At 34.2% G+C, this 13355-nt stretch overlaps 1 protein-coding gene across 5 annotated transcripts in view; it reads left to right on the top strand.

Annotated features, from left to right (window-relative positions):
- PSPC1 (paraspeckle component 1) overlaps nt 1-13355 on the top strand; it is a 58064-nt gene that overhangs the window by 26744 nt on the left and 17965 nt on the right. Inside the window, exons 7-9 of one of the 5 annotated variants that reach the window (XM_068181337.1) lie at nt 602-659; nt 4691-4860; nt 8027-9533. The exons of 2 other annotated variants lie outside the window; for them this stretch is intronic. In XM_068181337.1, coding sequence (XP_068037438.1) covers nt 602-659; nt 4691-4860; nt 8027-8212 — 414 coding nt within the window. In that variant the 3' untranslated portion in view covers nt 8213-9533. Of the gene's footprint in view, nt 1-601; nt 660-4690; nt 4861-7468; nt 7505-8026; nt 9534-13355 lie in introns of those variants that run through there. 2 more of the 5 variants (XM_068181339.1, XR_010996309.1) reach the window with 2 other exon arrangements.

Genomic DNA, 13355 nt, shown 5'->3' on the forward strand with positions numbered 1-13355 from the left:
ATGCTGGTTTTAAAAGGATGTTCAGTATCTGAACTAACATCAGTAGCAAAGTATAATTCATTAAAAAAACATACCTCCACCAAGTTAAGTCAAAACTATTTGAACAATGATGAATTGGTAGGCTGAATTTATATACTGTAATATAATACATCAGAGCTTGGTTTTCAATCAACACAAGTGTTTTTGAGTCAGGAAATCAGGTTGAGTGTTATTGAACCACTTGGCCTTTAGCCAAGTATTGTAATAAGACCTGTTTGTTTACAGGTAAAATAGAAACGTATTTATTAATTAAAAGAACTCTGTAAGGATTAATTCATATGTGGCTGATCACATAACTATTTGGGAGCTTTAGACTGCTGATAAATGAAACTTGGGATATTTAATCCTTATTATGCAAAAATGTACAGCATTGTTACATTGAACTTATTAATAATCCCTTTGATGCTCTAAAAACCAGGAGTGTACTTAATGTCTTTCCTTGCACTGTTTTTAATCAATGGAAACTTTTGAAACTTTAACATTTTTATTTTCATGGAGTAAATAGGAATGTTTTAAGTTCTAAGAATGATAGGTTGACCATGAAAACTATGTTTACTTTCAGAGAGAACAGGAAATGAGAATGGGTGATATGGGTCCTCGTGGAGCAATAAACATGGGAGGTAGGGATCTGAAGGAAAAAGGCTTCTCTAATGTAATTTTTTTTTTCTTTGGGACTGTACATATTACTCAAGCACTATTAAATAGTGACAACTGGTAAAAAAGGAGTAAGCAATATTAGGAAATAAAAAACCCCCAACATATATCTTGCTTTCAAGCAGCTTTCCCCCACCCTGTATTTTTATTTTATTGCTTTGACTATACATGGCAAAAAAATGATGTGCAAGTTAAGAGAAACAAAAATCAGGGACAAGTGATGCTCTGGGAGTTATCTGCTACAAAAGAAGAATTTTATGTTAAAAAAGTATTTGGCATTATTTTGGAGGGACTACCTATTTGAAGAAATTATTACTGCAATTGCATGCAGTGAAATGATGTTAAAATTGTCACGTTCTTCTTCATGTACTTGGTGTGGTAAATGAATAATGTGCTTGGTGTTCTACCAATTTCCTCCGAGTCTGTTACTGTGTAATCTACTACTATAAACTAGTACTGTGTAATAGAAAAGTATAATAATTAGTGCTTGCTCCATGTATGCAAATTGAAACAGTTTGGAATCTTACTTACTCAGAATATCTGCTTTTAAACAAGACTGAAACTTAAAATATTTCTTCAAAACCACCAAATCTAACTAAAATGTGTGAACTGTTAATCTATTGGAAGCTTCCTAATTGTAGTTTAAAATAAATTAAGGTGGTAATTAAAAGAAAAGTAATAAAACTATTTTCCCATATATTTTAATATTGAAAGTGCATACAAAACTCAGTAATTTCACTTGACCTTTTGAGTAATGTGAATTTATAGAGTAAGAAATCTGCTTCAGATTTTGAAACACATTATTCACAATTTCCTTGCATTTATTGAGACACATTTATAGCTGAAAAGTAGAAATAGGCTTGTGCTTTCAGGGATGATGAAAATTATTTACAAATAATTCTGAACAAGGACACAGTGAAATTATCTGCAAATGTTAAACTGAAGCATAAATTGAGGCTTAATTTCCTTATTTCATAGTTGTCTTTTTGCATATGATTGCATCATACTTGAAAATTTCATTTAATTAGAAGACTTTGTAAATATTGATACAGTGTCAGTTTTCCAGATCCACAGAATACACTTTCTACATGGAGATTTAAAAGGTTTATTTACTGCAGTTCTTAACATTGGTGTTATTGGTCTTTCTTTCTAAGTTTTATGTTACAACTTGATTTTAAACTTAATACTTTTAGAAATAAATTGTGTCATCCCAAAAAAAAGTTACAGTAACACTGAACTGCTACTTTAAAATATCCATAGCAAATAAGTGTAGCATTTATTTCTGCAGAAGCTGGATTTTACATTCACTCAGGATAGAGATTTTGATTTTTTTCCAGCGTATTAACTCCATTAGTACAACCAAAATAATTGACCCCAAAACCTTACAGTAGACCTTTAAATAGTAGAACTTTAGTTGTTGACAGAAGCATCCTTTCTTAAAATTTCTGTGGAAATTGTAACTTTATTTTTAACTTACCTTTATCTGTGCCATTTGTGACTTTTTATAATGTGGGACAGAGTAACTGAAATACCTGAATGATAATTTTCTTAGAAAGCAGAGTATCTCTGTGACAGATTTAATAAGTGCTGACATGTGCAGAACTGCTCATTTTTACAGCTTTCTTGGACAAGTTCTGAGAGAAGTATGCATACCCCATTAGAGCATTTAATTGGATCTTTAGTGCTAAGTGCAGATTATAAGCTTAAATATGGAAAAAAAAGGGGTTTTTTTGGGGCACTGTCGCTGCATTGATGGAGATTATTGACTTTCTTGTTGGTGTGTTTCAGACATTTAGAGTGGACTTTTTCAGCCCTTCAGTTTGCAGAAAAGGACTTTTTTTAGTGTCTGCATTGTAGCTTGAACACTAATGACTTCTTTCCATCTGTTGCTGAACATGGTCCTGTAAATTAACTCCTCACGTCAGTGTCCCACCAAAAAGAAAAAAAATCAAGTGGTTAGCACTTAGGGTCTGCTTTGGAGATAGGAGGATTTTGGAGGACCTCTGAGTTACAGCTAATCTACTGTAGTGGCCTCTTGCTGAAAGTATGCAGGACCCCACTCTCTCCTTGCATTATACTCTGTAGTTTTGCTCCTTTCAGATATGACTCTGCCTGAAACAGGATCAGAATTCTAGAGGTTTGATAGTATGAGTTGCTATCTGCCACCCTGGGTACATCTGTATGATATGGAGTGTGAGAACTTCGTGGCAGTTGACAGATAAGTGACAGTACCTGTAAGCCAGTGAGTTCCTGGCTCAGTTTAATTAGGCTGATAAGCAAACCAATGGCAAGTAATTAAGCATTTAGTTAATGACACTACTACATGCACTAATTGCTGTTACCATCATGATAGTCCTGCAGAGTGCCTCTAGACTCTGAGAATAAAGGTTTCTCCTTATATTGGCAGCTTAAGACTTCTGTTCCTCCTGTATCTAACTGAATGGGTGACAGTAAAAAAACATTTTAGAGCATATACTACTGTAATTTTCTTGAATTGTAGCCCAGTCTTCTACCTGGCACATGAACTGACCATGTGTATGGATAGGTAAGAAGCATCCAACATGAGTGTACCTTTGCTTTGACTTAATGTTATAGGGAGAGGTCTAGGAGTTACTTCGTTACTAAGCTCAAAGACTACTTCTTCTCAAAATTACAGAATTTCTGTCACTTGTAGTAAACCTGTTTAGCACTTCTCATGTGCTACTATGTAGCATGCATTGTTTTTGCTAAGGAGTTTGTAATTGGCCTAATGTCTATATGATCAAAACCAGGTCTTCAATTTTAGCAACAATATAATGAATGCCATGGTTTCACTGGCTGCTGTGACGTGGTGTTCTCAAGGCAAATAATTGAAGTGTAATTGTGCATGCCTGCAGATAGTCACAGTACTGTATCTGTGCGAAGAGACCTTCTTTGAATGATGTGTATTTATTAAAAAAATGCAGTTGTGGTGAGAAGTGAGAGGTTTTATCTTTAAAATATAAACAACAGGCTTATTAGTCTAGCAACATATCAGATTTCTTTATATTATGAAAGTATATACTTTAAAGTGTACACTAAATGACAAAGGTATGCTTTCTTACATTATCAAATTTTGGATGCATACTTTGGGCTAAAGAGTTTTTAAGATTTTTGTGGGGAATGGGAGGAATGCATCACCACCAGCCTTGAAGTTGATATTTCATAGTAGTAAGTTGTGGGGTAGATAATCAGACTCTTTTCTCAAAGCAACACACGAAACTACTATGAGGGCATTTTTACCTATGTGTTCAGTACGTTATTGAGTATTGGCAGAGTGATGCTTCTTAGTGTAATATTACAGCTAAATTATCTCCTCAGAATATGTTTTCAAGATTTTCTTTTACCTCTGATTCAGACATTTGGAGGAGATTGTTCTGTCATTTCTAGTTCTTACAAAACTACTTAGTTTTCTGGTACTTATACTGTAAGAAATTACAAGTAACTGCAAGATTTTATTTATTCTATATTGCAAATAATTTATTGTGAAGTTGAGTACCATCTCTGCTGTTGCTGTTAGACCGTAGACTAATCTACTGTACACTATATCAATTAACATACTACTGGTAGAAGACTTCTTGCAAATGTACATTTCATCTGTTAAGATCCCTAAAGAGCTAAGTTGCCTTATAGCTGCCAATATCTGTAAAATCACTTGAGATTTTTGCAAATTTGTGGTGTGCATACGCCATATAGATGCAATATGAACGTTTTGGTTCCTGCACAGAAACTGTACAGCTATATTTAGCTGTAAAGATTGGGATTTTCAAATACATGAGGCAAATTATGTAATGCAGAATAATAGAGATTATTTAAAATCTGTTTAAAAGCAGATGATTGAGATAAATGTACAGTCTCAAAGAATTTTTTTTCAAGTATTTGAAATCTTGTACATTTGGCTTTTTAAATATTGTAAATTGTTTGTGTGTTCTTGTAAGATTAAGATAGGACAGCTCTAAGTATAGATTGTTTTACATAGATGCGTTTAGCCCAGCACCTGCTGGTAACCAAGGCCCTCCTCCAATGATGGGTATGAATATGAACAACAGAGGAACTTTACCTGGCCCTGCAATGGGTCCTGGTCCTTCCATGGGACCAGAAGGAGCTGCAAATATGGGAACACCAATGATGCCAGATAATGGAACAGTGGTAATGTATCACAAATTTAATTCCTTTGAATAGCTGTCATGTCTCATGGCCCATTTTTCTTACCAAAGGTATTTTCACGCTGAGTAAGAATGTGTTCCATGTTTTGGATCTGTTAAAAGTAATTGATAAAACAAACCTTTTCATGCAAATAATTTACAACCCAAAAGAGAAATATTTTTTTGATATTACTATGAAAATCCTACTTCCCTTAGGAATGAAAATCTGTAAATCTAGACTTTTGCTGGTCTTTTCTTTAGTAAAACTAAATTCTGTGAATTAGCTTGTTGGGGTTTTTGGTGAACAGTTAAATGTTGGAAGATGCAAAGTGTGAAGATATCTTTGTGTAAACTATTTAATTTTTAAAAGCAACTTTAGTGTTCTTTGTATTTCTTTTCTAACACTGTTAAACGCATGAGATTGACAGTAATAGTACCACTGAGAAAATCACTAGCCAACAGCTATTGATAACTATTATATCAATACAGGAAAAGTAACATTGTCCAATTGCCACAGGTCATAGGGAATGTCTTTTATGTCTGGGATTTTTAATCAAGAGCAAATAGGCCATTGGGATGCAGTTAAAGCATTAGCCATTCTTGCTTTATTCTTATAGCCAGTCACTTTTCCTAGCTGTAATGTCTTATGTAGAGAAACAACTGTATAATTTGAAATCTGACTTTTACATATTTTTTCAGTACCGTTCTGTTACTAGATTAGTGGTGGTGTGATATAAAGGAATATATAGTTTAAACAGTTATTCTGTGACAGTTTTATTGGAACACAGAAGCATTTTGTAGCTGTGTTTTTTTAGATACACCTTCTCAACAGTATCTGTGTGTGATTGAGCCATCTGTATAATGAAGTTAGAACAAAATCCTTTGTTCCATAGAAGAAAAGGAGATTTCAATTTTGCACAAAATACACTGTGGGTCTGGTCTTTACCAGATAAAAAGGAGAGGTCTTATTTCACATCATAGGAGCCAACTCTTTTTATCAGTTGTGTCATTTCTCACAAAGTGGGGAGGATGCTATTTATAAAATACAGGATTTGGAAATTTTTGCTGGAGACCACTGTGTTACTGGTCGCCTTGAGAACCTTCTCTTGTGATTATATAGACACTGAAAAAGAGGTGTGTGGAAAAGAACGTGGTATCATAAATCGCAGTATCTAACTTAAACTGTTGTTTTTCTACAAAAAGTCATTCCAGGTATGGAATTGTAGGAAATATACTGACACTTCAAAATGCATGTTTAAAAAAAAATCTTTTTCCTTTCATTTTCCAATGCATGCTTCTGAAGGATAAATTAGATTTTAGTTTTCTCTTTGTTTTGGTCTTTGAAGGTTTTTAACTTGGGAGGTCTGGACCCTACAGAAAGGCATAGCCTTATTGTATTGTTGCTGTTGTTAGAAAGACACTTTAAAGATCCTTTGAAGGCTATATACTAGAACACTGTAACAGTTATTTTCCACTGAGGGAAACGAAGAGTATTCTTTATAAATTACAAATTTAATGTTTTTAATTGGATGTTTTTCTGAAGTCTTGAAGGAAAAGTTGTAGCAATCTCCCTTTTGTTTCACTGCAGTCTTTTGAAACCTGGATTGTCTTTGAACATAACATTTTAAAGGTAGCTTCCCCCACTTAACTAGTGTAGGTAGTTAATTACAGCAGTTTTCTTGTTAGCTGGAAAGAGGGTCCTTATTGGAAAGAGGACTTGACTTTTTGTCCAAAAGTCAAATGGTAAAAGGGGTGAGGAGTATGTGATGACTTACTTGCTGAAGTTCATATCCATTGCTAACAAGCTGGCATGAATTAAGATAAATTTAAAACAGTTTTTACCCAGTGCTACAGATTTAAAGGTGCTTTAGCTCAGTAGTAGATTTTTATGCAGCTCTTGAAGTAACCTTTCTCTTATACAATGTTACACTTGAAATAATGCACATATGTACAGCCATGATCTAGGTTGCATGTAATTTTATCTATATAAAAGATAAAAATGCTGGGGTTTTAGTTATTTATACATATATATATATATATATTTATATATGAATTAGCAGACTCCAGAGCTGCTGAGCTCTACTACTGTTACTGGAGTTAAGCTTTCAGAAGAATTCTTTTCTGATTCAGGCATATAAATAAAGTGCTGATCTTAAGTGTCCTTATTGAATTCTGAATACCTAGGGATTTGATGTAGATCTATGTACAGAAGGAGTTTCTTCTGAAAGCATGACTGTCCTTAACTGGTGAATGATGAGTTATTTCCACATCTGATTGTACCATGTATCTATGCTTTTAATGGTTTATGTTGAGTTTAAATTTCTCCATGTGGGGTTCTGTTTTTAAACACTTACATAAATACTGGACTGTAAGTGCTCAGATGGATTTTTTTTGCTTAGAAACAAAGCAAATAAATCTGTATAAGGATATATACCCTTGTTAATATTAAGCATAGAGCTAAGGAAAGTAAATATGGACTATTAATTGGATTTTTGTCTCATACTGATATTTGAGAATGAGCCTTAGTTACATATGGAGTTTTGTATAAACTAAGAATAGTCCAAAATTATGCATTTTCTCACTAATGCAGTTTTGTTTGGACAGAATTTCAGAATTTTAAAAGCCTTAACTAAAGATCTCCTAAATCATACAAAAAGCTAACTGCAGGTAGTGTGGACTTGAAATATCCATAGGTATGCGGGTATAGAAGTCTTAAGGCTATTAAAAGAATAAATGCAGTTTCTAGAAATACAAAAGCTGATTTCCTCCGCTCCTAGTTTGACAATGTTTCTCTAATTTATTTATGGGAGAAGCTTTGTAGTTGGTATGTAAGGCACAGTAGGGCTCAGATATAAAACTGTTTGCTGTCTCCTCTGTTACATAGGAATATATATTGCTTCAGATGAGCCTGTAAGGATGAAGTTACATTCAGCATCAGAGTCGGTCTTAAGTATTGTTTTTGATTTTTAATTTATTTTACAAAGTTGGAGCATAACATTAGCACTCTTTAATTTCCAGCTCTTTTTCCATAATAACTAATTGAATTGCTCCTTTCTTCCTTCTATGTGTGATCCTGATTCTGCTGGACTATCTGCTGAACTCCATGACAACATCACTTGTGGTTTTTGTTGTAACTCACATTTGGCATGTTCCAAATGGACTTGTGGTAGCATAATGAGAGATTCCCTCAAGGAGGCCCATCCCAGATGGGTTCACCTCTGGTTAGTAGAACGGGCTCTGAAACTCCTCAGCCGCCAATGAGTGGTGTAGGTGCCGTGAGTGGTGGACCTGGTGGCTTTGGTAGAGGAAACCCAGGGGGCAACTTTGAAGGACCTAACAAGCGTCGCAGATACTAAATCTTGATTCATTCCTTACTGTTTTAGAAATTCCAGTAAAATTATACAGTGATATGCCTTTACAATTTTAGCTGTTATCTGGAAACGGTTCTATTGTTATTGTAGTCTTTAAACAGTTTCTTTTGTAAAACTTTTTTTGTATTCAGTCATAGGCTTTGTAGTATAGAGCAGAAATGATGCGGATCTTTATGTAAGGCAATGTGTTTGTGACTAGCAAAATGCAATGTGTGACTATGCTGTATAACGTGCAGTTATCTGAATACAATAAAAATCATGAAAGGATTTTGGGAATGTTATTACTAATACTGAGTAAGAATAATTTTATGCTTAATTATAAGTGGCATCATTTTCATTTTTACCTAGTTTCTACTATGTGTCAAGAAGATTCCATTCTTAATAGTGTTTAGCTGAACTGCGTGGTGCAGTACATACTATGAAAAGCTTAAAACACAACTGCTTTTGTTTTGACTTTCAAAGAGCGTAAAATTTTATACAAAGTGTTCTCCAAGATATTGTGTCCTTGCATCTCAATCCACCATTGCAATCTTAGTCACAGTAGGCTTATCAACTGAGGTTATCTGTCAGAAAAATTATTAGAAAATTTAACTTGGGGAGGGAAAAAAAAAACTTTGGAAAGGAATCTCTATGTATGCTATATTCATAACAGTATGAGTGAATTTACCTAAACCATATTTATAGAGGAGAAAATTGGTTGTGACATCTGTGTTTTCTGCTGATGGTTAAAGTATCTCCCATTGCAAGGAAGGAGACATTTCTGCACACTGGTCAAAAGCTTTCCTCTGTGTTTGCATATCATTATTAATAAGTATACAATTTCCTTAGTGGTTGGTTTGAATAAAAACATGTCTGTTATCAATGAGTAACTGTTTAATTAGGAAGCAAATACATGTTTTCCAGCGAAAATAGGTGTTCACTTATAGTTGAGTGATAAACATTTAGAAGGATTGCACATGACTATTCTTCAGAAAGGTTTTACAGAACAAGGAATTTGGAAAATGCCCATTTACAGCACAACTCAGGGTAGATTTGCTGATTGAGTTCTAAGATAAAACTGGCAGTAAAGGTATTAGGAAGCTTATTATGGTTTTGTCAGTCTTGGAAGATGATGGAAAAGACCTATTGGTTCTATTCCTGTAATGGCAAATAAGTAGGGATATTGGTTGGTTACTATTACTCTTTTTCCTGTGCAAAATAGTTGTAAAATAGTGCTGTTCTTTTTTATCAGTTCACATACATTTTCAGAAGTAGACATAACTAAATTTTATCTGCATGAATTGTGATGCTATATTGGTTAAAAACTGATTTGAAATAACCTGGTGCCCTAATAACATCCAGATGGTATATACATAGCTCAGCATGGGATGCAAGCATCAGAGAGGGCTTGTGTGTTACTTGTTAATGTGGCAGTGATTGGCTTGGTGGATTGAATTTTGAGCAAATGGTTAACAAGAAACTTGCAATATTGCTGGCATTTTGGAAATACACTGTTACTTAAATTGTCCGTGTTACATGGCTTAAGATACTGATTTCCTACAATTCAGGAGTTACCTTAGTGTATCTAAGTATGTAGGTCCTCGCTTCTCTCACATCTCTACCTGCTAATCATTTTCCTTTAGATTGTCTTTAATGTTGCCATTTTTTGCTTGACTTACTACATGCCACACTTTGTAATACAATACTGAGTTACCTTTAGTCTGGAATACTCTTTCCACTTGGTATATGTATCACATTATAGCACTCATTCTTAAAGTAAAATTCAACCAAACGGCAGATGGTTTTCCTTTACACACTTGTCCTAAACCTCAAGATTTAGGAAAATTACTGTTTTTTCACTGCTATAAACTAGTGCTTGCATATGGCAACTAGTTAAGCTTTCTGCTCTAGTGTCCTTTATACAGATGAAAATGCAGTTTACGTTGGTATCTTGTAAGGTGTCCAAATATGAGGTTACTTTTTTTTTTACATTTTCTGCCCTTGTACATGACTTTTTTTAGGGGATTGAGGTAGTATTGGTGTGAACTGGTAGTTCTCAACTGTAAAGCTGTGCAGGGAACATGTTTTAAATACAAATTAAACTAGATTCAAAAGATGGGTCCATTTTCTTCAAAGGAATAGGCTGTGTTGTTCAGGCCTTTTAGCCAGCTCCTGTATATTTGTTTAACTATGTAAACCCTCCTCTCTGTGGTATCTGAGTATGTTTCAGAAGAACTTTACATATACTGAATCTACAGAAGTCGTTCATACTTTCCATGCCAGCTTCATGCTATTTTAAGTGCATGTTTTTTTCACTGTATTTTTGGTAGCAAGTGGAGGTATGCATGTATTTGAAAGTTATTGTAGATTTTATTTAACATTAGTGATTGTCATTCCACAGTTGTGACCTGCCCTTCCTGTAATCCTCTGACTTGGATGGCTCTGCTGCATGGTAGCAGTGGATTTGTCAGCTGTCCTTACTGCAGAAAATAATTTAATCTATTTTTAAATGTCCGTGAACAAGTCCTAACAAATAAATACTGAAATGTATTTTTGGGTAGATTGTAAGGAGTTAATGAAGAATGCCTTTTGAAGCTGATGACATGCTGCTAAGTTCAGCTCTTAAAAGTTTTCTTTGGGCTACTTGGCTCAACTCTACAGGCAGTGCTTCTCAATTTGCCAAATGTGGTAGTAACTGATCTAGCTATACAATAAACACCTAATTTTGTTAAAAAAGGAATTGTCCCAGATTTTTTCTTAAAAATGTGTAGATGTGGCCAACCAGTGTTTTTGCCTGAAGGTTCTGCACTTCTGCTAAAGTGATTAATTTTCCTTGATTCTCATCTGGTGAAGCAGTTTATCATTTTTACTGTGTACACATGTACTCAAATTTTTAACTACATTTGCACTGTTTGACTGGAAAGCACAGTGAAGTCCTGACACTCTGCTATATGCTATGCTGAAACAAGTAGGCTTGGAATGTATGTCAGTCTACCAACTACAGTGCACTTACTTTTGTAATGTACTTACTGAGCTTTTACATTATTCCTGAATTTTCATATTCCTAAAAGGCCTAATTTTCCTGTGAGATACCATTTTGGTACTTAAGGATAACAAAGCTTTACGATTCCATTTAATTCTGACCAATGTGCTCATTAGGTAATGCATATTGATACCTTGGGAAACTTCGTGGCAATCCTAATATACTTTACTGTATTTATTTCCTAAGAAAATTGTGAACTACTATGGATTACCTAGAAAGAAAATTCCTGGCATGCAGTTGTTTTATTTATTGTCCACGTTTTTTAATGCAGTTTTACATAAAGATATAATAAGCTGGAGATTCTTAATAGAACAAAATTTAGAAGAGATGGCAAGAAGACAGTATGAACTAAATACTTAATTTAATTTTAAGCATAAGCTGGTAGGATTTTATAGTATGCATTCTTTGAGGAGCATTCTGATATAAAGTATGCTGCCACATTCACCAAATTCATTTCCCTCCTTCCCTCTCTTGATTTCAGATATAGAATAATATGTAATTACAAATACTTTGAAAGGTACTAAACACAAACACAGTGACATTTATGAACTGTATCTTGTTAAACAGTTGCAATCTACCTTGAGATAACTTGGCTCAAAAATGCTGAAATAACCAATCTAAAGGTAGATTCTCAAATGAAAACCAAAACCCTATAGGCCTTTTTGGAGGGAGAAAATATGCTTGGAGGTGAGATGTTCAGCAATTAACTGATGTGCTCTGGTGGCATGAAGTTCATTTTACTTAAGTATGTTGCAGAAACAAATTTTTTTGCATACTTCTTAATTTATCTATTTTTATAAGAAGTTGAATCATGATTTTTCCCTTCTTAAGTCAAATTAAAGTGTAATTGAACTACTAAAATAGCACGGAAGGCAGGGTAGCAACTAGAGCCAGTTTATGTTGGACCACAGATGTGAAGAGGTTCTAAATCCCATTCCCAAGATTTGAAGTGTTGCATATCCACGGGCAGTTTTAGAGTCTGCATGCAGCATCTTATGTTAGCATGTGCTTGTGGGCAGGAATGGGGGACTTCAGAGAGCGCATACTTCCAATGCAATCTAATTGTCTTCTCAGGAGCCCTCAAATTATTAACATAATAACACAATAATAATAAATATTAATATAAATAACAGCACTGTGCTGTTATTAAGATGCTCATCTTGGAGTTTGGTGCTTTCCATGGGCTGTTAACTCACTCCTAGCATGAGGGAATATCAGTCCAAACTTTCTGACTCATCAGTGGTAAGGAGGGAATGGGTGTGGCCTATGAGAAATGCAAATCCAGTACTTCAGATTATTGGCTACTCAGTGCTAGTTTGGTGGCAAATATTGAACTGTAGTAACCTGAAAGCATTTGCTTTCTTAAAAATTCACTTACTGAAATGTAAGAACTTAGTAACAATAAAAGGATTGACTAAAAATTTGGAATACCTATTTTTAGGTACCAAAGTATATTTTTCCCCACTGGATTGTTTTTATGTTACCTTTTGTTACATTTCTAGATATACTGTAAAGTAGTTTTAGCAATCTCATCAGTTTAGTGTGTTTTGTTGATAATTTTGGGTGCCTTCCCATAAAGTATTTTAAAAATCATAGCTATAGGCATTTCAGGTGCATTTTCACAGTAATCCATGAAATACTGAAGCTAGTTATAAAATTCTCTAAAATGTTAGTTGTAGAATAAATAAACTGGATATGAAATTTTCATGAAAACAGTACTTTTTGTGTTTTTAAATGCATGGAAACAAGCCCTCAATGTGTTCATTTTCAGTGGGATAGATTTTAATAGGTCTTTTCCATCTTGAACTTCCTTAAGATGCTATGAAAGTTGATGTAACTGAAATTTGGAGGCATCCTTATTAATGATCTTAGCCTTACTTTTAAAAGCAGTGCGAGAAATTTCTTCTGTTTGGAACAGCAGCCCTTTTTTCTTAATTAAAGGAGCTATTCAAAAAATCATTCAGAGATAAGCACAGCATACTTACAGGTAAAACTATTAAAAAGACCCTCTTCTCTAATGTAATGCTTATTATATACACAAATCACATTGAAAGAAAAAAAGCAACTTTGTAAATGTGGGTAAAAAGCCAAGTGATTTATATGTGG

This window comes from Anomalospiza imberbis, chromosome 2 (assembly GCF_031753505.1).
Source record: "Anomalospiza imberbis isolate Cuckoo-Finch-1a 21T00152 chromosome 2, ASM3175350v1, whole genome shotgun sequence".
Taxonomy (NCBI): Eukaryota; Metazoa; Chordata; class Aves; order Passeriformes; family Viduidae; genus Anomalospiza; species Anomalospiza imberbis.